Source organism: Chiloscyllium plagiosum, unplaced genomic scaffold (genome assembly GCF_037043375.1).
Source record: "Chiloscyllium plagiosum isolate Xiang-an unplaced genomic scaffold, Cpla_swu_hap1 HiC_scaffold_3, whole genome shotgun sequence".
Classification (NCBI taxonomy): Eukaryota; Metazoa; Chordata; class Chondrichthyes; order Orectolobiformes; family Hemiscylliidae; genus Chiloscyllium; species Chiloscyllium plagiosum.
The window spans coordinates 64,794,395-64,819,474 of NW_028270141.1; the positions used below are offsets into that span (position 1 = coordinate 64,794,395).

At 39.5% G+C, this 25,080-nt stretch overlaps 1 protein-coding gene across 13 annotated transcripts in view; it reads right to left on the reverse strand.

Annotated features, from left to right (window-relative positions):
* supt3h (SPT3 homolog, SAGA and STAGA complex component) overlaps nt 1–25,080 on the reverse strand; it is a 469,942-nt gene that overhangs the window by 174,820 nt on the left and 270,042 nt on the right. For 2 of the 13 annotated variants that reach the window (XR_015753299.1, XM_087979875.1), the window contains exon 1: nt 8,157–9,213. The exons of 4 other annotated variants lie outside the window; for them this stretch is intronic. Coding sequence is in view for 8 of the 9 variants with exons in the window: in XM_087979875.1 (XP_087836001.1) it covers nt 8,157–8,339 (183 nt within the window). In the remaining variant the exon portion in view is untranslated. Of the gene's footprint in view, nt 1–8,156; nt 9,238–25,080 lie in introns of those variants that run through there. 7 more of the 13 variants (XM_087979860.1, XM_087979836.1, XM_087979840.1 and 4 more) reach the window with 6 other exon arrangements.

The following is a 25,080-nucleotide window of genomic DNA, read 5'->3' on the forward strand; positions in this document are numbered from 1 at the left end:
AAAGAACTCAAATTAAACCTCTGCAGAATCTGGTTCACACCACATTTGCAGCAACATGTACAGTTCTGCTCACCTTATTACAAAAGGGATATAGAGACACTGGAGAAGAAAGTGCAAGAAAAAGGAAAACCAAGAGGTTTCCAATTCAGAGAAAAATTTAAAAGGCACTTGCATATACAGGGCAAATGTTCGGGTATTCAAAACAAGAGGACATATAACATAGGATAATTAATAATGGATCCAATAAAGAATGTAGAAAACCATTTTTATATCAAGAGCAGGGTAGGAAGTGGATCTCTTTACTACACAGAGTAGGTGAGACAAACAGTATAGATTATCAGGAAGAAAGGAACAGTTATCAGAGGAACTGGGCAGGAAAGAGGTTCATGTGGAGAATTATCACAAGCATTTACCAGTCACAGAGTTGTATAGCATGGAACCAGACTCTTTAGTCCAACCTGTCCATGCCGACCAGATATCCCAACACAATCTAGTCCCATCTGCCAGTACCCGGCCCATATCCCTCCAAACTCTTCCAATCATATACCCATCCAAATGCCTTTTGAATGTTGCAATTCCACCAGCCTCCACCACTTCCTCTGCCAGCTCATTCCATACACACACCACCCTCTGCGTGAAAACGTTGCCCCTTAGGTCTCTTTTATAACTTTCCCCACTCACCTTAAACCTATGCCCTCTAGTTCTGGACTCCTCCACCCCTGGAAAAGACTTTGTCTATTTAGCCTATCCATGCCCCTCATAATTGTGTATACCTCTAAAAGGTCACCCCTCAGCCTCCAATGCTCCAGGGAAAACAGCCCTAGCCTGTTCAGCCTCTCCCTATGGCTCAGATCCTCCAACCCTGGCAACATTCTTGTAAATCTTTACTGAACCCTTTCAAGTTTCACAACATCTTACCAATAGGAAGGAGACCAGAATTGCACGCAATATTCCAACAGTGGCCTAACCAATGTCCTGTACAGCCGCAACATGACCACCCAACTCCTGTACTCAATACTCTGACCAATAAAGGAAAGCATACCAAATGCCTTCTTCACTATCCTATCTATCTGCGACTCCACTTTCAAGGAGCTATGAACCTGCACTCCAAGATCTCTTTGTTCAGCAACACTCCCAAGGACCTCACCATTAAGTGTATAAGTCCTGCTAAAATTTGCTTGGCCAAAATGCAGCACCTCGCATTTATCTGAATTAAACTCCATCTGCCACTTCTCAGCCTGTTGGCCCATCTGATCAAGATACTGTTGTAATCTCAGGTAACCTTCTTCACTGTCCACTATACCTCCAATGTTGGTGTCATCTGCAAACTTACTAACTGTACCTCTTATGCTCGCATCCAAATCATTTATGTAAATGACAAAAAGTAGAGGGCCCAGCACCGATCCTTGTGGCACTCCACTGGTCACAGGCCTCCAGTCTGAAAAACAACCCTCCACCACCACCCTCTGTCTTCTACCTTTGAGCCAGTTCTGTATCCAAATGGCTAGTTCGCCATGTATTCCGTGAGATCTAACATTACTAACCAGTCTCCCATGGGGAACCATGTCGAACACCTTACTGAAGTCCATATAGATCACATCTACCGCTCTGCCCTCATCAATCTTCTTTGTTACTTCTTCAAAAAACTCAATCAAGATTGTCAAACAGGATTTCCCATGCACAAAGCCATGTTCACTATCTCTAACCAGTCCTTGCCTTTCCAAATACATGTACATCTTGTCCCTCAGGATTCCCTCCAACAACTTGCCCACCACTGACGCCAGGCTCACTGGTGTATAGTTCCCTGGCTTGTCCTTACCACCGTTCTTAAATAGTGGCACCACGTTAGCCAACCTCCAGTCTTCCAGCACCTCATCTGTGACTATTGATGATACAAATATCTCAGCAAGAGGCCCAGCAATCACTTCTCTAGCTTTCCAAAGAGTTCTAGGGTACACCTGATCAAGTCCTGGGGATTTATCCACCTTTATGCGTTTCATGACATCCTGCACTTCTTCCTCTTTTTCAAGATGTCACCATCTATTTTCTTACATTCTATATCTCCCATGTTCTTTTCCACAGTAAATACTGATACAAAATACTTGTTCAGTATCTCCCCCATTTTCTGCGGCTCCATACAAAGGCCGCCTTGCTGATCTTTGAGGGGCCCTATTCTCTCCCTAGTTACCCTTTTGTCCTTAACATATTTGTAAAAACCCTTTGGATTCTCCTTAATTCTATTTGCCAAAGCTATGTCTTCTTTTTGCCCTCCTGACTTCCCTCTCAAGTATACTCCTACTACCTTTATACTCTTCTAATGATTCACTCGATCTCTCCTGTCTATACCTGTCATATGCTTCCTTATTTTTCTTAACCAAACCCTCAAATTCATTAGTCATTCGGCATTCCCTATACCTACCAGCCTTTCCTTTCACCCTGACAGGAATATACCTTCTCTGGATTCTCTTTATCTCATTTCTGAAGGCTTCCCATTTTCCAGACGTCCCTTTACCTGCGAACATCTGCCCCAATCAGCTTTCAAAAGTTCTTGCCCAATACCGTCAAAATTGGCCTTTCTCCAATTTAGAACATCAACTTTTTATTCTGGTCTATCCTTTTCCATCACTATTTTAAATATAATAGAATTATGGTCGCTGGCCCCAAAGTGCTCCCCCACTGACACCTCAGTCATCTGCCCTGCCTTATTTCCCAAGAGTAGGTCAAGTTTTGCACCTTCTCTCGTAGGTATATCCACATACTGAATCAGAAAATTGTCTTGCACACACTTAACAAATTCCTCTCCATATACACCCTTAAACATTATGGCAGTCCCAGTCTATGCTTAGAAAGTTAAAATCCCCTACCATAACCATCTTATTATTCTTACAGATAGCTGAGATCTCCTTACAAATTTGTTTCCCAATTTCCCGCTATTAGGGGGTCTATAATACAATCCCAATAAGGTGATCATCCCTTTCTTATTTCTCAATTCCACCCAAATATCTTCCCTGGATGTATTTCCAGGAATATCCTCTCTCAGCAAGCTGTAATGCTACCCTTTATCAAAAACACCATTCCCCCTCCTCTCTTGCCTCCCTTTCTATCCTTTCTCTTATATCCTGGAACATTAAGCTGCCAGTCCTGCCCATCCCTGAGCCATGTTTCCGTAATTGCTATGATATCCCAGTCCCATGTCCCTAACCATGCCCTGAGTTCATCTGCCTTCCCTGTTAGGCCCCTTGCATTGAAATAAATGCATTTAATTTATTAGTCCTACCTATTCCCTGCCTGCCCTGACTGTTTGACTCACTTCTTTTATCAACTGTACCAGTCTCAGATTGATCTCTTTCCTCACCATCTCCCTGGGTCCCATACCCCCACCTTACTAGGTTAAATCCTCCCATGCAGCTCTCGCAAATCCCCCTGCCAGTAAATAAGTCCCCATTCAATTTAGGTGCAATCTGTCCTTCTTGCACAGGTCACTTCTACCCCAAAAATTTCCTTTCTGCAATCACCATCCAATCCCAGAAACATGTAGTTATTCAGTTACTATGTTGCTCATTTGCATTGGATAAACATTGGCCATGTTGTTGGTGTGATATCATTACATCTATAAGACAGACAGCAAAGGTTTATGGAGCAATAGCTGGTAATATAACCAAAGATAGTTGCTAACACAGCCTCATAGCTTGTTTTATGGCCATTGTTCCTGGTTACCTCAAATGATTTGCAGGATGTGATATTCTCCACGGTGTCCAAGTTTTCACAGGATGTCACTTGTGGTAGTGTTCCTACCTCTGTGCCAGAAATGTGTAATAATGCCCCTGAACGCGTTGATTTTTTTAAAAGTATCTATGACACCAAACTAGGTGCTTTTGCCAGTAGTGCCAACTAATTTAAAGGGTATGGATAAATGAATTGAGAAGGAAAAATATGATAAAATTAGAAGGAAGATTTATATATGTGGTAATGTGCTTTGTGTGATAAAACAGAACTGATTGAGGTGGATGAAGCATTAAAGGCACTAGTGTAGTGGTTGCAGTCAAAACCATATTAATTGTCAGGAGAGGTAGTTTGGCTATGACTTGGAAGTAAAAAAAATGCCGAAATTGTACTTGGCTTAATTTTGATTGCATTGTAAGGTAGATAGTTATAGAGTCATAGAGATGTACAGCACGGAAACAGACCCTTCAGTCCAACTCTTCCCTGCAAACCAGATATCCTAAATTAATCTAGTCCCATTTGCTAGCACTTGGCTCATATACCTCTAAACCCCTCCTATTCATATATCCATCCAGATGTCTTTTAAATGCTTTAATTGTACCAGACTCCACCACTTCCAATAGCAGCTCATTCCATACAAGCCCCACCCTCTGGGTGAAACAATTGCCCCTTAGGATTCCTTTTAAATTTTTCCCCTCTCACTCTAAACCTGGTTCTGGACTCCCACACAGAGAAAAGGTCCTGTCTATTTTTGGAAGGATCTTTGCAGCATGCTTGAACACGGGGAAGGTCCCAGAGGACTTGAGAATTGCTAATGTTGTCCCCTTGTTTAAGAAGGGTAGCAGGGATAATCCAGGTAATTACAGACCTGTTAGCCTGATGTCAATGGTAGAGAAACTACTGGAGAAGATACTAAGGGATAGGATATATACCCATTTGGAAGAAAATGGCCTTATCAGTGATAGGCAGTATGGTTTTGTGCAGGAGTCATGTCTTACAAATCTAATAGAATTCTTTGAAGAGGAGACAAAGTTGATTGATTAGGGAAGGAATGTAGATATCATATACTTGGACTTTAGTAAGACATTTGAGAAGGTTCCCCATGATAGGCTGATGAAGAAGTCGCATGGGGTCCAGGCTGTTCTATCTAGGTGGATAGACAACTGGCTGGACAACAGGAGACATAGGTAGTGGTGGAAGGAAGCTTCTCAAAATGGAGACCTGTGACTAGTGGTGCCCCAAAAGGATCCGTGCTGGGACTACTGTTGTTTGCGATATACAAAAATGATTTGGAGATGACACTAAGATTGGTGGTGTAGCAGATAGCAAAGGGGACTATCAGAGAATACAGCAGAGCATAGATAGATTGGAGAGTAAGGCAGAGCAATGGCAGATGGAGTTCAATGCAGGGTGATGCATTTGAGAAGATGCAATTCTACAGCGAATTATACAGTAAATGGAAAGGTTCCAGGGAAAAGTAATGCACAGAGGGATCTGGGTGTTCAGGTCCATTGTTCCCTGAAGGTGGCAACGCAGGTCAGTAGAGTGATCAGGAAGGCATGCTTCCCTTCATCAGACTGGGTAGATAGCACAAGAGCTGGCTGGTCATGTTACAGTTGTTTAAGACTTTGGTTCAGCCAGATTTGGAATATTGCATACAGTTCTGTTTGCCACATTACCCTTTCCTGAAGAAGGGCTTATGCCCGAAACGTCGATTCTCCTGCTCCTTGGATGCTGCCTGACCAGCAACACATTTTCAGCTCTGATCTCCAGCATCTGCAGTCCTCACTTTCTGCCCTACCAAAAGGATGTAGATGCTTTGGAGAGGGTGCAGAGGTGGTTCACCAGGCTATTGCTTGGTATGGAGCATGCTAGCTATGAGGAGAGGTTGAGTAGATTTGGATTATTTTCATTGGAAAGGAGGAGGTTGAGGGGGAACCTAGTTGAGGCCTACAAATTCATGAGAGGTGTAGACAGGGTGGTTAGCAAAAAACTTGGAAGTGAAACTTGGAAACTTGAAACATGGAAGACTCAATTACTAGGGATCACAAGTTCAAAATGAGGGAGGAAAAGTTTAGGGGAGATATGTGTGGAAAGTTCTTTCCGCAGAGGGTGGTGGGTGCCTGGAATGCGTTGCCAGGGGAGGTAGTAGGGGCAGGAATGATAGCATCATTTAAGATACACTTAGACAGATACATGAATGGGCAGAGAGCAAAGGGATACAGATCCTTAGAAAATAGACGGCAGATTTAGATAGAGGATATGGATCAGCGCAGGCCTGGAGGACCGAAGGGCCTGTCCCTGTGCTGTAATGTTCTTTGTTCATTTACCCTACCCATGCTCCTCATGACTTTATATGCCATTAAAAGGTCACCCCTCAGCCTCTGACAGTCCAGAGAAAACAGCTCCAGCCTACTTAGCCTCGTCTTTTAGTTCAAACCCATGAACCCTTGGCAACGTTTTTATTTTCTACATTGCAAGGTGCAAACTTGACTCAGGCCATATTATTTATCAATAAAAAAAACTAAATAAATGGAAATGTTATTATTGGAGGAAAATGCTGGTTCTTTTTTCAAAACGTAGATGCAGGAGTAGATCACTCTGTCACTTGAGCTCATTTTCTCATTCAATTGAATTGTTACTGATCTGCATCACAATTCCATTTATCCACCTTTGCTTTCTGCCTCACGATATCCATACCTAATGAATAGTAACAATGAGTCCTTAAGCTTTCAACTGGGGGGGTCAGTTTATTTAGTTGCCTGACAGTTAATTTCTGATGAAATCAACAGCATGGATTCAATTTTCACACCAGCTGAGGTTATCATGAAGATTCTAACTTCTCATTCTCACCCATCACCTAAGGAATGACTGTGGTCAAACCACCACCAATAAAGGATTGATCTTTCTCTCCCTATGTCTCTCTATCTCTTTCTAATGAGAGAGCAGCTCTTTGGTCCTATAGAACTTTAGCATCATTATCTCATTATTAAACCTTTCAATTGATTGAGTATCCCCAGCATTTTAGGAGTGTTCCAGATTTCTACTACTTTATATGTCAAAAAGTTTCATTATTAAATAGCTTCATTCTAATTTTAAAATATAACCTCTGATTGTGAATTATCCCAGTCGAGAAATACTTTATCTGTATCTACCCTATGGAGACCCGTATCATTTTAAATATTGCAATCACAACAACCTTCAAGCTTGCAAATCTTGAAGGATTTCAAGTCAACTTAATTTAAACTATTCTCAGAGTTTAACCATTTCAGTCTTGGTAACATTATGGTGAATCAGTGCAGAATCTATCTTCTAAGGTCAATATAGTTTTCCTGGTACTGCTGCACTTTTGACAGAGGAAAGATGGATGAAAGAAGTCTGCTCTAGACTCTATATGAAATAACTTCATTGTGGCTGATATCCCATCACTCCTTATTTACACTTGGAATGTCCTTGACACTGATCCAGCATCGTCAGAGCTAGCTCTCCGTGAACAAAACCTCTGACATTCCAGTTTATATCTATCAGCCAGGGCTCCCTGAGAACTGGGTTAACAACCCCAATCAGGGAACTCATATTCTGAGGTCCGCCTGGCTGACCTCGTTAAAATTACTGCCCCATTTGTATATTCTAATTTCCTTGACATAAATGCCAAAAGTTTATTAGCCTTTTTTATGTCTTTACAACAGCTTTCATGATAATTATAAAGTGAACTAAATTACTGTGCTCTTCCACAGATGCAAAACTTGCACCATTATGAAAATATACTAATTTGTTTGTTCAGATACAATGTGAATGATTGCATACCTTGGAACTTACTCAAGTCCTGAAAAACCATTACTACTGGAGATCAAAACCCAATTAGCAGCATTTGGACTACTTAACAAGTACAGAATAAAGAACTGAAAAATGCATTGCTGGAAAAGCGCAGCAGGTCAGGCAGCATCCAAGGAGCAGGAGAATCAACATTTCGGGCAAAACATTTTTCAGCTCTGATCTCCAGCATCTGCAGTCCTCATTTTCTCCACAGAATAAAGATCAAACAACAAAATTGTTTATTCTTTTGACTATTTACAATATGTTGATTAGACCAGGCAAAGATAGTAATTTAAAATGAAGTTCTGGAAAGTAGGATCTTCCTACATTCCTTGATCTTAATTTCTAAACACTGCTTTGAAACTTAGCTCAAAAATCACCTTGAGAGAGACGTTACAGAGGAATAACAGGAAAATAATTGTTTCATTCCCTTTTGTACTCACCAAAGCAATTGCTTATACATGTACCAGTGAAAATTAACATGTCACACTGATAACATGCCAGGATATCTGCTGATGATGGAGCAATTTCTTCTTTCTTTTGCTCCTTATCCAAAGGGCATTAAATTTACAACGCATTATTCAAATTATCATGGAAATGAAGAATCCCCTCCTTACCTCTATTGGCTTCTTGGCTGCATGATGGCTCAGTGCTGCCTCACAGCACCAGGGTTCGATTCCAGCCTTGGTTGACTGTCTGTATGGAGTTTGCACATTCTCCCCGTGTCCGCGTGGGTTTCCTCCAGGTGCTCCGGTTTCTTCCCACAATCCAAAGATGTGCAGGTTAGGTGAATTAGCCATGCTATAAATTGCCCATGGTGTTCAGGGATGTGTAGGCTGGATGCATTATTTTGGGGTAAATGTTGAGTAATGTGGGAGGGGAATGAGTCTGGGTGGGTAACTCTTTGGAAGTCAGTGTGGACTCATTGGGCTGAAGGGCCAGTTTCCACACTGTCGCGATTCTACGGATCAAGGCTGATCACCAAAATCTCTCAGAATTCTTTCAGAATGGGGAAATCAGTGTTGAGTGCTGCTACAGGTAACCAACATTTGTTCAGTTCACATTAATAAGGCACCTTGGCTCTCTACTATTTGTAACCAGTCAGCATAGGCTCCTTGATTCTTACGTTTGTATATTGGAAGGATAAGTGGTGTTGCTGGGAAGGTAGGTGGGGTCATGGTAACAACATGGTGAAAAAGTTGATGAACCTGGGTCCCCCACTCACATGATCACCAAATCACATCAGTCTGTTGTCAGCCAAAATCATAACAGATTTTGAGAAGATCTTCGCTTCCCTATTTTACTTTGAATTAAAGAGACAACCAGATCATGGACATCTTATAAAAAGCTCACTTTTGCAAAATTTGTTCAAAGGAGTGACAAAAAGCCTGATGGACTGACTACCCTCCCTCTGTGTTGTTCAAAAATACGAAAGATCAAAAAGAGGGCTAGTGGCTGATTTGGAAAATTAAGTTGCATGTGTAAACATAGATGACTAAATGCAGTCAGAATTTGGCAAGAACGCAAAAAGTTAAACATTGGACAGAACATCAGATCTCAGTTGTAGAATTTACATGAGTTAATAATTTATGAATGCAAAGATTACCCATGTTGTAAATATGCAGTTTATGACTATAGTCGTGTTACTAAAGTTCTGTAGAACTGGATAGCAAATTTATAATTCAGTTCTTTTGAGTTTAGCTCTTTAGTTTTTCAATTAATTTGCTTTGTGAGCACTGACGTCTCAGATTATGTGATGGATTCAGGGTAAACAGATCTAGTGGAACATAAACTGGAACTTTTTAACCTAATGCACTGGATTTAGCCTTGATTGTTGCAGAAATCACATCTGGTCTTTGTTAGGATTTTAGGTTGATTGACGTTGCTTATTTCTTTACGTGGTTTGTACATCTTATTTTTGTGAGTTGACTTTTCATTGTTCTATGCCAATTTTTGTGAAGTAACAACAGGACTCCCTTGCAGCCTGAATGAATCAAGCAGTCACATGTTGTGTCTGTATGTTTCTTCAGCATTGGTAAACTCTGTACAAGTTAAGCCAAGGTGGCATGGGATTGACATGAATCAGAAGCTGCTATTATTTCACAGCAGAAAGACAAAAGTTTCAATAAAGCTGTCTAACTTGATCTGGAATTTTTATACAATGCTAATAATATAAAACAAAGCTATCAGTGATTTCTGACTTCAATGAAACAAAATAATCTCACTCGATGGCCTAGATATTTATGGAGAAGTTGCAAGCAGATGAGCAGGAAAGAGAGACGTAGCAGTTAGGAAACCAAGAAATGTTGATCTTGTAACCAAAAATAAATCTGCATGACTGCCTGGAAACAACAAGGAGAGAAACTAAAGGCACTATTTAAATTGATATTAATAATAACGAGAGCACATGTTAATAAAATTATAATACAATAAAATAACATTTGACCGACACAGCTCCTAGAGCAGATACATGGTTAAATTAATGAACAACTTAAACCCCTAATAAACGAATTATAAGTAGTCAATGTGGTATATTTACCCAGATCTCAATAACAATAATGAGAACAAGTACAATTACTGACAGTCTGATGAGAAATAAATCATTCACACATTAGGGAAGATATTCTCAAAAGTTTAATTGGTATATGCATAAGCAAGAATATGCATGAGGTAAGAGAGGATCTGGCAGAATGAGAAATATGAATTTATACAGATCCAATACAGATTTGTCATGGGTAAGCTTGTCTAATAAATTTAGCAGAGTACATTTTTTTCAGAAAATTGTGAACCCAGTGGTTAAGGAAGTATCTACAGATGCTATTTATGTGAAGTTACAGAGTCATAGAGTCATAACGTATGGAAACAGACTATTGCGTCCAACCAGTCCATGCCAACCATGTTCCCAAGCCAAATTAGTCCCACTTGCCTGCATTTGGCCCATATCTCTCCAAACCGTTCTTATTCATGTACTTATTCAAATGTCTATAAATGTTGCAACTGCATCTGTATCCACTACTACTTCTGGCAGTTAGTTCCAAAATAGAGGAAGACGAAACAATTATCTCATTCGACGTAACAGTACTGTTCACCTCCATCAACATCGACCTAGCAAAGGAAACACTTACCACACTTTTAGAAGAGACCATCACACACACCCCAACCACCATCAATCACATTACCAACAAAAACATCATGAAGCTAGTGGACCTGTGCCTCACCACCCACTTCACCTTCAACAACATAATCTACAAACAAACCAATGGCACAACCATGGGATCTCCGCTATCAGGATTCATAGCAGAAGCAGTAATGCAAAGAACAAACAGCCCTACCAACCATCATGGAGAAAGTGAGGACTGCAGATGCTGGAGATCAGAGCTGAAAATGTGTTGCTGGAAAAGCGCAGGTCAGGCAGCATCCAAGGAGCAGGAGAATCGACATTTCGGCTCTTGCCCGAAACGTCGATTCTCCTGCTCCTTGGATGCTGCCTGACCTGCTGCGCTTTTCCAGCAACACATTTTCAGCTACCAACCATCAAACCAAAAATCTGGGTCCACTACGTAGATGACACCTTTGTAATCACAAAACGAAACAAGATAGAAGAGACATTTAGCATCATCAACAACACCCTCACAGGCATAAAGTTCACCAAGGAGGAAGAAACCGACAACAAACTCGCATTCCTGGATGTCACAGTCGAAAGAAAGGACAAAGGAGAACTACAAACCTGCGTATACAGAAAACCGACAAACACTGACCAAATACTTAACTACACCAGCAACCATCCCAACACACACAAACGAACCTGTATCAGAACACTATTCCAATGAGCCACCACACACTGCAGCACAGACGAACTTCGGAAAACAGAGGAGAACCACCTATACAACGTATTTAAGAAGAATGGACACTCAAAAATACAGTCCGCAGATTCCTCAGGAACAAACCACGACAAGCAGACCTAACACCCTGAAACCCTAACCACCTTACCATACATCGAAGAAGTCTCAGAAATGACAGCCAGACTACTAAGACCCCTTGGAATCCTAGTAGCACACAAACCCACCAACACTCTCAAACAAAAACCAACAAACTTAAAAGACCCAGTACAACCCATGGACAAAACCAACGTCATCTACAAAATTCCATGCAAGGACTGCCACAAACACTATGTAGGACAAACAAGAAGAAAGTTAGCCACCAGGATACACGAACACCAGCTAGCCACAAAAAGACATGACCCTCTCTCCCTCGTAGCCCTACACACGGATGAAAGAAACCACCAATTTGACTGGGACAACACATCTATCCTGGGACAGGCTAAGCAAAGACATGCCAGAGAATTCCTAGAGGCCTGGCATCCCAATCACAACGCCATAAACAAACACATAGATCTAGATACCATCTATTAACCCTTCAGAAAACGAACAGGAAATGACATCACCACAAATCCCAGGAACCCCATCCAGGACAAACATATAAATAGAAAGCAGGAGACAACAGCTTCGCTTCACTTGGAGGTCACCACTGATGATGTTACCTAGCCAGGTAATGAAATGTCTGGATATCAAACCTACAGCTCAGCAAGCAAACCTACGCCCTAAACCTCAACTTGAGCTACAAACCTTGCAACTAAAACAGTTACGGCAACTAAATTACAGGGACATGTTGAACATGCCAGACTTGGATTTCCTTGTGTATAAAATGTTAAGGGTTGATATAATTGAGGTTTAAAATGACTTAACAATTTGATATGATTAATAGAGAAAATGGTAGCCTGCATTGAAAACAGACAGTCAATGCAGGCAGTCAATCCTTTAATACTTTCAAATTTACTCTGGAAATAGAACCAGTCTGACTCAAGATTGGGATACAGACAGACTCTAATATCACACCTTTTTTTTTATAAACCGTTAACTTATCTTGAGAACGTGACTTGAAAGTAGCTCTGGAATTTACATATTAATGAACTGAAACCTGTAATCCATTCCAAAAGATGAAAGACTTAACAGCAATCTAGATTTGTTCAATATGATTTGCACAGTGGGCAGCACGGTGGCACAGTGGTTAGCACTGCTGCCTCACAGCACCAGAGACCCGGGTTCAATTCCCGCCTCAGGCGACTGACTGTGTGGAGTTTGCACGTTCTCCCCGTGTCTGCGTGGGTTTCCTCCGGGTGCTCCGGTTTCCTCCCACAGTCCAAAGATGTGCAGGTCAGGTGAATTGGCCATGCTAAATTGCCCATAGTGTTAGGTAAGGGGTAAATGTAGGGGTATGGGTGGGTTGCGCTTCGGCGGGGCGGTGTGGACTTGTTGGGCTGAAGGGCCTGTTTCCACACTGTAAGTAATCTAATCTAATATCATATCAATTGCGTGACACAGTGATCTTTTGTTATAAATTCAGTGTCTTATGCTTCACAGCTACCTGAAGAAGCAGCAGCACTCTGAAAGCTAGTATTTCCAAATAAACCTATTTGACTATAACCTGGTGTTGCGAGATTTTTAATTTAAAAGAGTAAAAGAACTGATCAAAAGAAACAATACCCTCTGGTGAGGGAGTCTCGAATAAAGGGGCATAAACTTTACAAACAGGCTTTTTCGAAATGTAAAGAAACACTTCATCCAAAGTCTGGTTGAATTCTCGAATGATTTTTCTCCCACAGAAAATGTTGAGGCTAGAACAAAACATTTCAAAACAGATTTGTGGACTTTTGTTGGGCAAGGGTATGAAGTTTTATGAAATTAAGGCTGGTAGATGGAGTTAGGTTACAGATCAGTAATGATTTAATTGAAGGAAGAGACAAGCTCAAGAATTTGACTGGCTCATTCCTGTTCCTATGCTCCTGATACAAAAATCCTGGGCCTGTTAAGAAATGTACATTGTAAGGAATTTTAACATTACTAACTTAGAAAAGTGAAAATGTGAGAAAAGTATTTTATGGAAAATTAGAGGCTGCAACAGATACATCACATCTAATTCCCCTGCATAAAGAACACAAATTTGTGATAATAATTTATTGACTCTCCATCCACCATGGAGATAAGGCAAAATATTTTCTCTCATACGTTGAGGGCCTTTAGAACTCTCTTCCTGAAAAGATTGTGGAGGCAGAATCTTTGAATATTATTGATAAACAGGCTGGTAAAAGGTTATGAAGGTTAGGTGGGAATGTGGACTTGCGGTTATAACCAGGTCAGTCTTGATATACAAAATGGCAGATAGGCTGAATGACCTATTCCTGCTCCTTGGTATATATGACAACACCTTTCAAATTCTTGACAATATCACCAGGAAGGTCAAGGACAGCAGGTGCATAAGAACAGTATCGCCTGCATGCTTGCCTCCAAACTACACTCTACCATATGTTGGAACTATATCACCGTTCCCTCATTGTCACTTAGTCAAAATCCTGGAACTCCCTTCCTAACAGCAGTCTGGGTATACTTGCAGCAAAAGGACAAGTAGGGATAGACGATTAGTGCTGGCCCAGTACGCGATATCCACATTCCAAAAATAATAAATTAAAATATTTAAAACACAACATTTAACACCTGATTATTTTGACTTCCAAAACTGAACAATATTTTTGAACACGAGCAAATGTGTGCAATAACTCAAAAGTTTTAATTTGGTTTGTGCTTTGAACATCTTTTAATAGCTTCCTCCACTTAAGTCCAGGATCTCTGTGTACTTAAAATCTATAATGTAACTTCATATTGGACTGTTGAAACAAAATAAAATCCAAAGCTATTATTCTAAGAAAAACTGTTGCTGTGCAACTACAAGTAAGTAAAAAAAAAATTGTGGCATAGTGCAATCAAAAGGTTTTGAGGTGGCAAATGATGGAGTTTAGGGTTAAGACAGTAGGCCTAAACTTGATAAAGATTCTGAAGGTTTAGAAAAGAAATGCATAGTGAAGCAAAATTGGAGGATCAAATGGCATGCAATTGGATTTAATTCTGGAGAATATCTTAGATTTGTTCAACCAGATTGTGAATGGCTTGTGAAGGGAAGAAATGGTTTGAAGGTTATACATAAAGAAATAAATAAGTGTGGCAAAGATAAAAATTATGAATGTGTGGATATGATGTAGGCAGTATGCAGGTGTTTGATTAGTTGGACGTCACAACAAGGAGGCCAGAGAAGTGAGTTTTGGAGAAGTATGGAGATCACAAAGGACTTTAGCATCATTGGAAGTAAGATGGAACAGAGATACAATACTTAAACATCTAATTTCCAGACAAATATTTGTAAACCATATTCAACAGAGGCAGTGTTACGGCTAACAGTCTTATAATGGGTTTTCTTCAACATGATCATAACCTCAGCATATTTATAAACCAGATTTGTATCTTGGAAGTCCATTAATGTTTTCAGAGTGCCATGGTGGAGTGAATGTTTGCAATAATAAGAAATATGAAGAAAGAAATATGAAGAAATCAAGAATTTGTTCACCGTTCATAAAGGTTTTATAACCTGAATGTTTATGGGCAGGTTTTTCTGGAACTCAGGAACGTTTAAGATTATTCACTGCACACCTTTATCTTATAAAAGACAAAACAAATGTCTAGTAATCTATATGCTTTCTTTACCACTTTGCTTTGTTTGAAATACTTTTTTTTAGAAAACACAGTTTGACTCTCCTAACTAGTTATGAAATAGGTATTGAAAATTAACACTTCATTACCAAATACAGAATGAACACTGGTGCACATCAGTTAAATACCAATAATGTAAGTTTATCTGTTACTGGTACATTAATCATCCTCACTATTATTGTACAATATTTTTACTTAGCTTGTCAAACATCCAGATTACGTCACCTACCTGTACTTTATTATATATCTCTTCATATATCCTACGACTGTGGTCCCATTAATGCTGGATTCACAGAGAGGTTCATGCAAATGCAGCAAAGACAAACTAAAAGACAGTTTGACCTTAGCATGTTCACTATGTTGTAAAGTTATACAGCTATAGCAATGTTTCTAATTGTGGTTGTCTTCTCCAATCATAAACCAGACACTCCCTAGTCTGGTGTTATTTTGGCAAAAGAAAGATACATTACTACTAAGACTATACAGGGCTTTTATACACTGAATTATAAATGGTGAAAACATACCGAACCATACAACATACCGAACCATACAACATACCGAACCAAACACCAATTTTTCAAAGTAAAGCAAGTTAAACAAGCAAGCAACATGTATCTGGTTTTGAACTAAAATATTGAGAAGATAAGCTTATGAATGGGTATATTCTGATAAAACTCAGATTTCATTTCTAATAGAAGTTTAAAACAAATGCAAATCAAAAATTCATTTACTATACAGACAGTTACAAGATAATGATAGTTATTGTCACAATATCTAAAGATCTAAGATAAGTAAGTACAATGCTGTTGTTAAAAGATGTTACATTGATTATTACCTCAATCATACGTTAAAGTTAGTGATACATCTGAGGAACTATTTGTAATTATTTGCTATTGCTATAGATTTATTTTTGTTACAGCAAGTGCTAATAGCCACTGCAATACAATGCATCTGATTTGGTATACACTGGGTTTCAGCCAGGTGCTTCCATCAACAGTGTTTTAGATTAGATTAGATTACTTACAGTGTGGAAACAGGCCCTTCGGCCCAACAGGTCCACACCGACCCGCCGAAGCGCAACCCACCCATTCCCCTACATTTACCCCTTTTACCTAAAACTACCGGCAATTTAGCATGGCCAATACACCTGACCTGCACATCTTTGGACTGTGGGAGGAAACCGGAGCACCCGGAGGAAACCCACGCAGACACGGGGAGAATGTGCAAACTCCACACAGTCAGTCGCCTGAGGCGGGAATTGAACCCGGGTCTCTGGCGCTGTGAGGCATCAGTGCTAACCACTGTGCCACCGTGCCGCCCAGGAGGTGGCACGGTGGCACGGAGGAACTCTTAAAATGAAAGCATCGGACAGAACATTCTGATAATACCAAATCTGTATTTTCATTTAGTAGAGTCACCACGAAACTTCACACAATCATCTCCTCTGAATACACCAAAATTAATTTGCCTTGAAAGAAATACTGAAGCTGAGAAGCTCTTCATTTAAGAACCTGAGTAACATTTGGCAACAGAGCACAATCAATTTCAATGCAAACAACAGCTATTACAAACAACACAAACTGCTCATGTCAATGCAAATTAATGTTATGACTTGCGGGCAGACACTACCCCAATCTAGACCCAGAAAATAACCTTTTAACAGTTATGGCAGAACCCAGAATAAAAACCAGTTACACTTGAAAATGAACATACTGGGCAACTGGAGCTCCATATTGGAATATACATCATGAGCTGGACCAGTATCATTCACAATTTTACTGTTTCTTTCCTTCTGGGAAGCATTGAGCTATCAGGACTGAAAACAGGTATGGACCATTGGGCCTGGTGTGGAATGAGAAGGGAAGAGGCCATGCTGGATGAAGTGTAGAGGCTGAAGTCTTACTTAAAAGGTATAAATCGTACTTTCACTCCTCCAGGTTCTTAAAATGGGAATCAACATGTGAAACCTGCATCTCCTCTTTTCTAGCTGATTTCTCAATTCCTCACATATTCAAGTATCATCAGTAAATATTAAATAAAGCTTTCAATTACACTGAGAGACCGATTTAAAGGTGTTAATTAGGTGTCGCACCTCTTCAACGCGGACACTTGGATGACACACCAGTCACAGCTGCAAGATTAAATTCTTAACTGCCCTTTATCACTCAAGAACAATTAAGGATTCACAACAATTGGTGAATTTTTCAGCAGTGCCCTCATCCCAGAATGAGAATAAAGCAAAAAAAATGCAATTGATAAAATTAACAAATGCCACTTACACTGGAAAATGCCAGTAGAACTTTGGAATACACCAGTAGGAATACTCTCTGCCCAACTTCTAGTTAGTTTAGATCAATTTTTTTTTGTCAGCAACAGTAAGCTGATTGGAGCCACAAGTTCATTCAATTCGTACAAGTTTCTATAGTCTGTGACAATAATGGTAAGTACAGACTATTAAACTTTAAATTCCATCATCTGATTTTTATATCTGGGACCTTCCTGGACCTTTCAAAGACAAAAACATGGACCTCAAATGTCTGCAGTAGTCATCTGACTACAGATTGAGGCAAGCTTTGTAAGACACTTGTGAAAGAAACAAAGCTGCTTGTGCACAAATTACTATTTTCAATTAAAGACATCAAGACTAAGCAACTGAGTCAGTGCCAAGAAATGTTAATTTCATGTTTAATATACATGTATGATAATTCACTAATTGGAAGGTGAAATGCTCGCCTGCCAGCCACCCAGTATGGACAGACAATGCATCTAGACTCTAAAACATGAACTGAATTATATCTCAACAAGCTGCTTTAGAGTAGCAAAGCAAAGAGAAGAAACAAATTTGTGACAATATGAGCTGGAAGTCTCCCTCTTCATGTCTGTTTCTCTCATCATCAGTGTCTCATCAAAAAGAAAATCTGAAAAGCACTTACAAAGACCTCAAAAGGACTACTACTCAAAATGCATATCAACCTGAAACAACCGTGGTCTCAGGTTAAACATCTAATGTGGAAGACGAAAGAACTTTTAATGACCTAACTTATTTTTTCTGTTGGTACCAGACTCCCTTTTAAACTTGTCATCTATGTCTGATGTCGTGTTTTTATATTCTTTTCTTGGGATTACATGATTCTTAGAAAACCTTGGTAATTGGCTCCTTCATTTTCTAGCAAAATGTGATTTAACTGAAGTATGATAGTTACATGCAAAAACATAATATAAATATCCATAGTGACCAACTGAGAGGACATTAAAGAATGAAGCCAATTCCCCTCCTCATCTGGTTGTAACATGTTTTAGTGGATTGAAGGATTTTAAGATATATAAATATAGGGCGAGAGAAAAAAAATCAAAAGAACTGCAGATGCTGGAAACTGGAAACAAACACGAAGGGTTGGGAAAACTCAAAAGGTCAGTCAACATCTGTAGAGAGAAGTCAATGTTAACATTTTGGGCCCAGTTACTCTTCTTCAGAACTGACAGTAGCCAGGAAAAGGTTGGTATTTATGCAGAAGATGCAGCAGGAAGAGATGGGAGAGTAAACAATAGGTATAGATAGAGCCCAAAGAGAGAGAGAGAAAACACAGTTGGACAAAGGAGTGAGTAAAGGTCAGTCCTGAGAAAGAATAGCTGCTAATAGGGGCTATTAGTAGCTGACAATGGGTGGTGTGTGATGACAAGGCCTGGTGAGTGAGGATTAGAATAAGGAGATGAGAGAAGGTGCCTCAAGCCCTAAAATTGTTGAATTTGATATTAACTTTAGAAGGCTGCTGAGTTTCTAAGCAGAAAATGAGGTGGTGTTCTTCCAGTTTGCACTGAAGTACTGAAGCAGAGATGTTCACCAGGGAACACAATGGTGTATTGAAATGGCAGACAACAGTCTTGTTTGAGGAAAGAACATAGGTGCTCTATGAAGCAGACACCCATTCTGCGTTTTGTTTCCCCAGTGTAGAGGAGACCACATTGTGAGCAGCGAATGCAGTAGACTAGATTGAGTAAAGTGCAGGTAAAGCACTGCTTCATCTGAAAGGTGTGTCTGGGGCCTCGAACGATGTGGAGAAAGTAAACGGATAGGTGTTACATCGTCTGTGATTGCAGGGGAAGCTGCCATTAGCTATGGAGGTAATGTTGAGAGTGAAAGAGGAGTGGATTAGAGTGTCCTGAAGGAAATAGTCGCTATGAAAGGCTGACAAGGGGAATTTTTCTCTTGTGGTGGTATCTTGCTGGAGGTGGTGGGAATAATAGCCAATGATCCAATGATGGATATTCTGGTGGGATGGTAGGTGAGAGGGACAAAGGGGTCCCTATCACTGTTGTGGGAGGGAAGACAAGGGGTGAGGGCTGACGGGATATAGGCGGACCTGTCAGAGGGCCCTGTCAATTATGGTGCTGGGTAGTCTTTGGTTGAAGTAATGTCTCCAGGCAATGCCAATTCCAACCCCACCTAAAATTCTTTCTCCGATATACTGATGGCATGATCAGTGCTACTTCCCTCAAGTCCGGAATTTGTAGTCAAAAACTATTTGGGTTTGTTAACCTAGAATCATGCATTGGTCTTAATTATGCTTATGTGCTCATGGACATCATTATTTTGATAAACTTATAAATCCACTGGTAAATTGTCATCAAGCCTAGTGATGATTTATTTCTTGATTCTATCATCTTTAGAACTCATTGAGGTAACTCTGCGTTTTATGAGCTGGTTTGACCACCAAATTTAACTTAACAAATTCATCTATGTAGAATTACTAGTTAACTTTTTTCCCTTTAGTACTGGCACAAATACACTCTTCATTAAGCACACTTTCAAATAGGTTTTCTGTCACAGAGTGGATGTCTTAAAAAGCAAATTACTTTAGTTTGACAAAATGATAGATATAATCTTGGAAGAAACATGCTTGAAGTATGAATTGTGTCACTATTGCACCTTCAGTGCAAAAACTTGAAAGCATTTAAAATGACTCAAAGTATATGCATTTTTAATATGTGCCCTTAGCAAAAAGGAGTGCTGAACAGCACAGTGGTTACAGTAAGTAATTCATCTCCAATTTCAAAGTAATCCATGCAGTTAATTTCCCACTGCAGTACAAAAGAAACTGGAAGGATCCAAAGAAGGATCCAACTACAAATACTGTACAGATTAACCTTTAACCACATAATAGAGTGTATGTTGCTTCCTGTTGTCAACTTTGACAGCTTTACTAATCTTGCATCATAATGAATTCTTAGACTCTGATAAGCAGAACCACGAAACAAAAGGCTGAAGAGAATTCTGCAGTTGATTCTGATATTGTTTGCATCATTACCTAACATAATTGGAAGTGGAGGGAGATTGGAACATGTATGAAAGCACATTCATAATCACTCTAACAGACCTCCACCAAAGAGTTGGAATTTGTGAAACAAACCCTAGGAGTAGAGTGTTTGTTGAATGTTGTTGATCTCAATAACGTTATTGCTGTATAGACAATCCCAGCATTACTCCTGATAATCAATTCCACTATTTAAACAGTATGGGGGAAAAAATTAGATCCAACCATGTACGTTTTAACCATGTTTTTGAAAATGTGTAACATACAAGCCTATTACTCATGCGCTACCAGTTGATTAGGATCTAAATATTAAGAATGCCTCACAAATCTCTGTCCTCATCTCTCAGGAATAAATACCAGTTACCACTAGAAACTTATTCAATTGAGCTCTTTTAGCTAGAGCTTCCACGTCATTTGTATTTAAGTCATCCATTTTGCTTAGGTTTTCCTGTTTGGAAAAGGTTGTTTATGTTTTTCCTTGTGAACTAGTTCAGAGCAGTCATAACAAAGTTCCTAGAGAGCATGAGTCAATTACACAAACTGTTCATAAAGCCACAAAAATTGTAGGCCACTTACAAGGGCAGTTGTTGAAGGAAATACAAAGAAATATCTTACTGGCACAACACAGAATGCCCGTCATCACAAGCAGAATGAAGGAAACCTTAAATAAACATCAATCCATTCTGGAGTGCATTTGATGCACACACTGAATACAAAAGCAGAAAATCACTTAATTATCAAACATGGATAGTTCTCGTTTTGATAACAATAGAAACTCAAGCATATGGGAGAGTGACGGGAGGATGGCTACAGCAAAAGGTAGCCAAATACAATGGTTCTGCATGGTGATATCACAGTCACACCGCAATCTAATATTTAATTCTGCACAAAATCTGGAACAGCCATGACATATTGTGTACTAGATTACATTCAGTCCTTTTAACTTCACACAAAATTATTTTGGGAAAAATGATCAGGAAATTGTGAAGTATTTCCTCACCTTTTTCATTTGGACGAAATACACGTAAAATCTTCCCATTTCTCTTTAGCTGGAGGGTCAGTACAAGGGGGCATAATTTTAAGGTGAAAGACAGATGGTTTATAGGGGATTTGAGGAAGGATATTTTGACCCAGAGGGCGGTAGGTATCTGAAATGCACTGGCTGGGAGGGTAGATGAAGTAGTAAAGTTCACAGTTTTAAAAAGGAGGTGGATGACCACTTGAAATGTCATAACATTCAAGGTTGTAGGCCAAGTGCTGAAAAGTAGGACTACTGTAGATATGAGAGAAGTTTTTTGCCATTGCAACCATGATGGGCTGAAGGGCATGGTCAGTACTGTATGATTCTATGATACTTTGTGGGGCAAGTCACAGAGTTATACAGCACAGAAACAAACCCTTCGGTTCAACTTGTCTGGGCCGACCACATATCCTAAACGGAAGGGCACTCATTTGCCAGCATTTGGCCAATATCCCTCTAAACACTTTTTATTTATGTCCTATCCAGCTGCCTTTTAAATGTCTAGGTAACCCTCAACTTTCTGCTTCCGCCTTTTGCACCTTCTCAAAACATACCATCCCCATTCTGCATTCTGGTATGACGTATAAACTGCAGATGTTGTGACCATCCACTTTTGCTTTCTGTGACCCCAAAATTATGAACTTATAATTTCAGATAGCCAGAAACAATGCCTAAGCAGTGATGCACAAAGGTGAAGGGCCACAGGAAGAGACAAAGCACAACTTGCCAGCCAATAACTCTGATCCTGTAACTGTTTGCTCCCAAGACAGTGGCAAGTTCCTGGCTACACACGAGTTACAGCAAGGTCCAGCAAACATATGTTCGGCCCCCGAGAGGGAAAGGTCACAGATACATTTGGTTGGAAAGGTCCAATAAGACAGATTGTTTGAAAAGGCTGTTGGGCATGCACAAGTAAATATTTGATGCATTGGTATTTTGACTGCATAGCCTTTTTCAAGGTCAAGGACAATGAAGGAATCCAGCTTCAATGTGGTGCAAAGCTTAACGCAGAGTTTATAACTCATCCTTCTAATGTGGAAGTGGCAGCGGACTACATAAGGTCAAGTTATGAATCCAACCATTATTCAGAGCATGAAGGCCAATGTCTCAAATTCTATTTCAGGATAAGATGAAGTTACTCAATGTTCTGAGCAGAGCAATGCCAGTTCAAACTGAGGATGAGTGATCTATGCTGGTTATCATTCAAACCCACCTTACTGTAGGATTGGAATGCTGCCATTATGGCTGTGGATACAAGTGTTCAAAAGTGGTGCATCACACAACAGTCAAAGCTACAACAGATAGCTAGGATTGCAGAGATACTACTGTGGAGGTTATGTCAGTGATTCTGTGGTGCATGAACCTATTGTCTTCTCTTAGGATGGTATCGTTACAAGTGAGAATCATTTAAAAGCACTTCAACCTTTCTATCATAGCCTAGTTTTCATTATGATGTTATCAATCTTGTGATATTAAATAACCCTGCCTTTTACATACAGTTGTAAATTCTAGCACTGCACATCTTTCATTTAATGCAAAAGTAAATTCTAATCTGGAACACTATATAGCAAAGATACTATAATGTAAAGTCAAGACAAATAAATAGCTTGACAATTTAAGACAGTGATAATGCTCTCAGATACTTATCATTTTATTTTTAAAAATTAACCAATCCTCTTCCAGATAATTTTCAAAACTTCATATCACTTTGTATCCATTCAAATCAGTCTGACACAGTTTCCTGTGCTGGCAATCTTTGAAAAATGAAACAACTAAATACTCAGTTTCTCTGGATTTTCTGTAGACTGTTTAATTTCAACAACTTACAAATCCAATCTTCTAAAGAGATTCCTCAGAACCATAGTTATACTTAATTAAACATATCCACTTAATTAAGTACATACATAAACAACAGATGCACTTATGATATAAATTATAAGTACATTTCTTCAAAAAGATTGTATTTTCTCAGTAAAAACATATTTGAGTGCTTTGAAACAAATGCAATGTATATTTTTTAGCGGTAACATCTGCTGGTGAAATTTAGAATAGCATGTCAAACAACAAAGTTGAATTTTCTATATATTTTACTAAGTTAGAAGGGATTAATAAAGGTAGTAGGAAAATGAGAATTATTAGATGTCATCTGATAATTTAAAAGTTTAATTTTAAATTTCAAGACTATTACATCATTAAAAGAAAAGTACCCATGGGCCAAAACAAATACCTGTTTGAGCTTTATACCTTACACTTTTGCAGTGCAATATATAGTCCAATAATATATATCTGAGGGTGGCACAGTGGTTAGTACTGCTGCCTCACAGCGCCAGAGACCCGGGTTCAATTCCCGCCTCAGGCAACTGTCTATGTGGAGTTTGCACATTCTCCCCGTGTCTGCGTGGGTTTTCTCTGGGTGCTCCGGTTTCCTCCCACAGTCCAAAAATGTGCAGGTCAGGTGAACTGCCCATGCTAAATTGCCCGTAGTGTTGGGTGAAGGTGTACATGTAGGGGAATGGGTCTAGGTGGGTTGCTCTTCAGAGGGTCGGTGTGGACTTGTTGGGCCGAAGGGCCTGTTTCCACACTGTAAGTAATCTAATCTAAAAAATTCAACTTACCTACTGAAACAAATAAATGACTGGCCATTCAAAGTATTCTATATTTTAATCAACTACACTTTTAAACAAAAATACAAAAGAATTGCGGATGCTGGAAATCAACAAATTGCTGGATAAACTCAGCAGGTCTGGCAGCATCAGTGAAGAGAAAGCAGAGTTAACATTTTGGGCCCACTGATCTTTTTTTGGAATACTTTCAATATTGATCTAAGACCTAGAGCATTTGAAAAATAATTTGTTTAAGGTCATAACAGGGTTCTAACCATTGGACTGGACAGAGTAAATGACTACGTTTATGCCTAAATTCACCTCTATTAATCCAGATCGTAGCTACTAATTTGACACGTTTTCAAAAGAAAAAAATGCTCATGCAGAATTAATTATCAACTGAAAGTCTATAGCATGTTCCTTTTCACTTATGGTAGCTCAGGAGTTGTCTTATACTCTGCTTAAACAAAGATTACAAAAGCAAACACCTTTTATGCAAATTCTCTGTTCCCTTTTGCACTGAACGCCCACATCAAGACTTATCTCAATAAGCCATTCCATAGTGATGAGGTTCAATTTTATCAATTTTTGCCCTTTAATGACATACTGAGGTCATGGTTTGCTTTACAAATATTTCCCAGTGTTTACATTATTTGAAATTTTAAGAATCGACCTACCAAAAAGTTATATCGTAGAAAATTATATTGTGGTACAGACCTGAATAGGAATGTGCTGTCAGGAAAAGTGCAGGAAAATCGACGTTTCCTGCACGTCGATTTTCCTGCTCCTCGGATGCTGCCTGACCTGCTGTGCTTTTCCAGCACCACTCTGATCTAAACTCTGGTTTCCAGCATCTGTAGTCCTCACTTTTGTCTTGCCAGGAAAGGTGGTAGAGGAGGTACAATTACTACATTTAAAAGACATTTGGACAGATGCATGGATAGGAAAGGTTTAGCAGGATATAGGCCAAACGCAGGCAAATGGGACTAGTTCAGCTTAGGAAACCT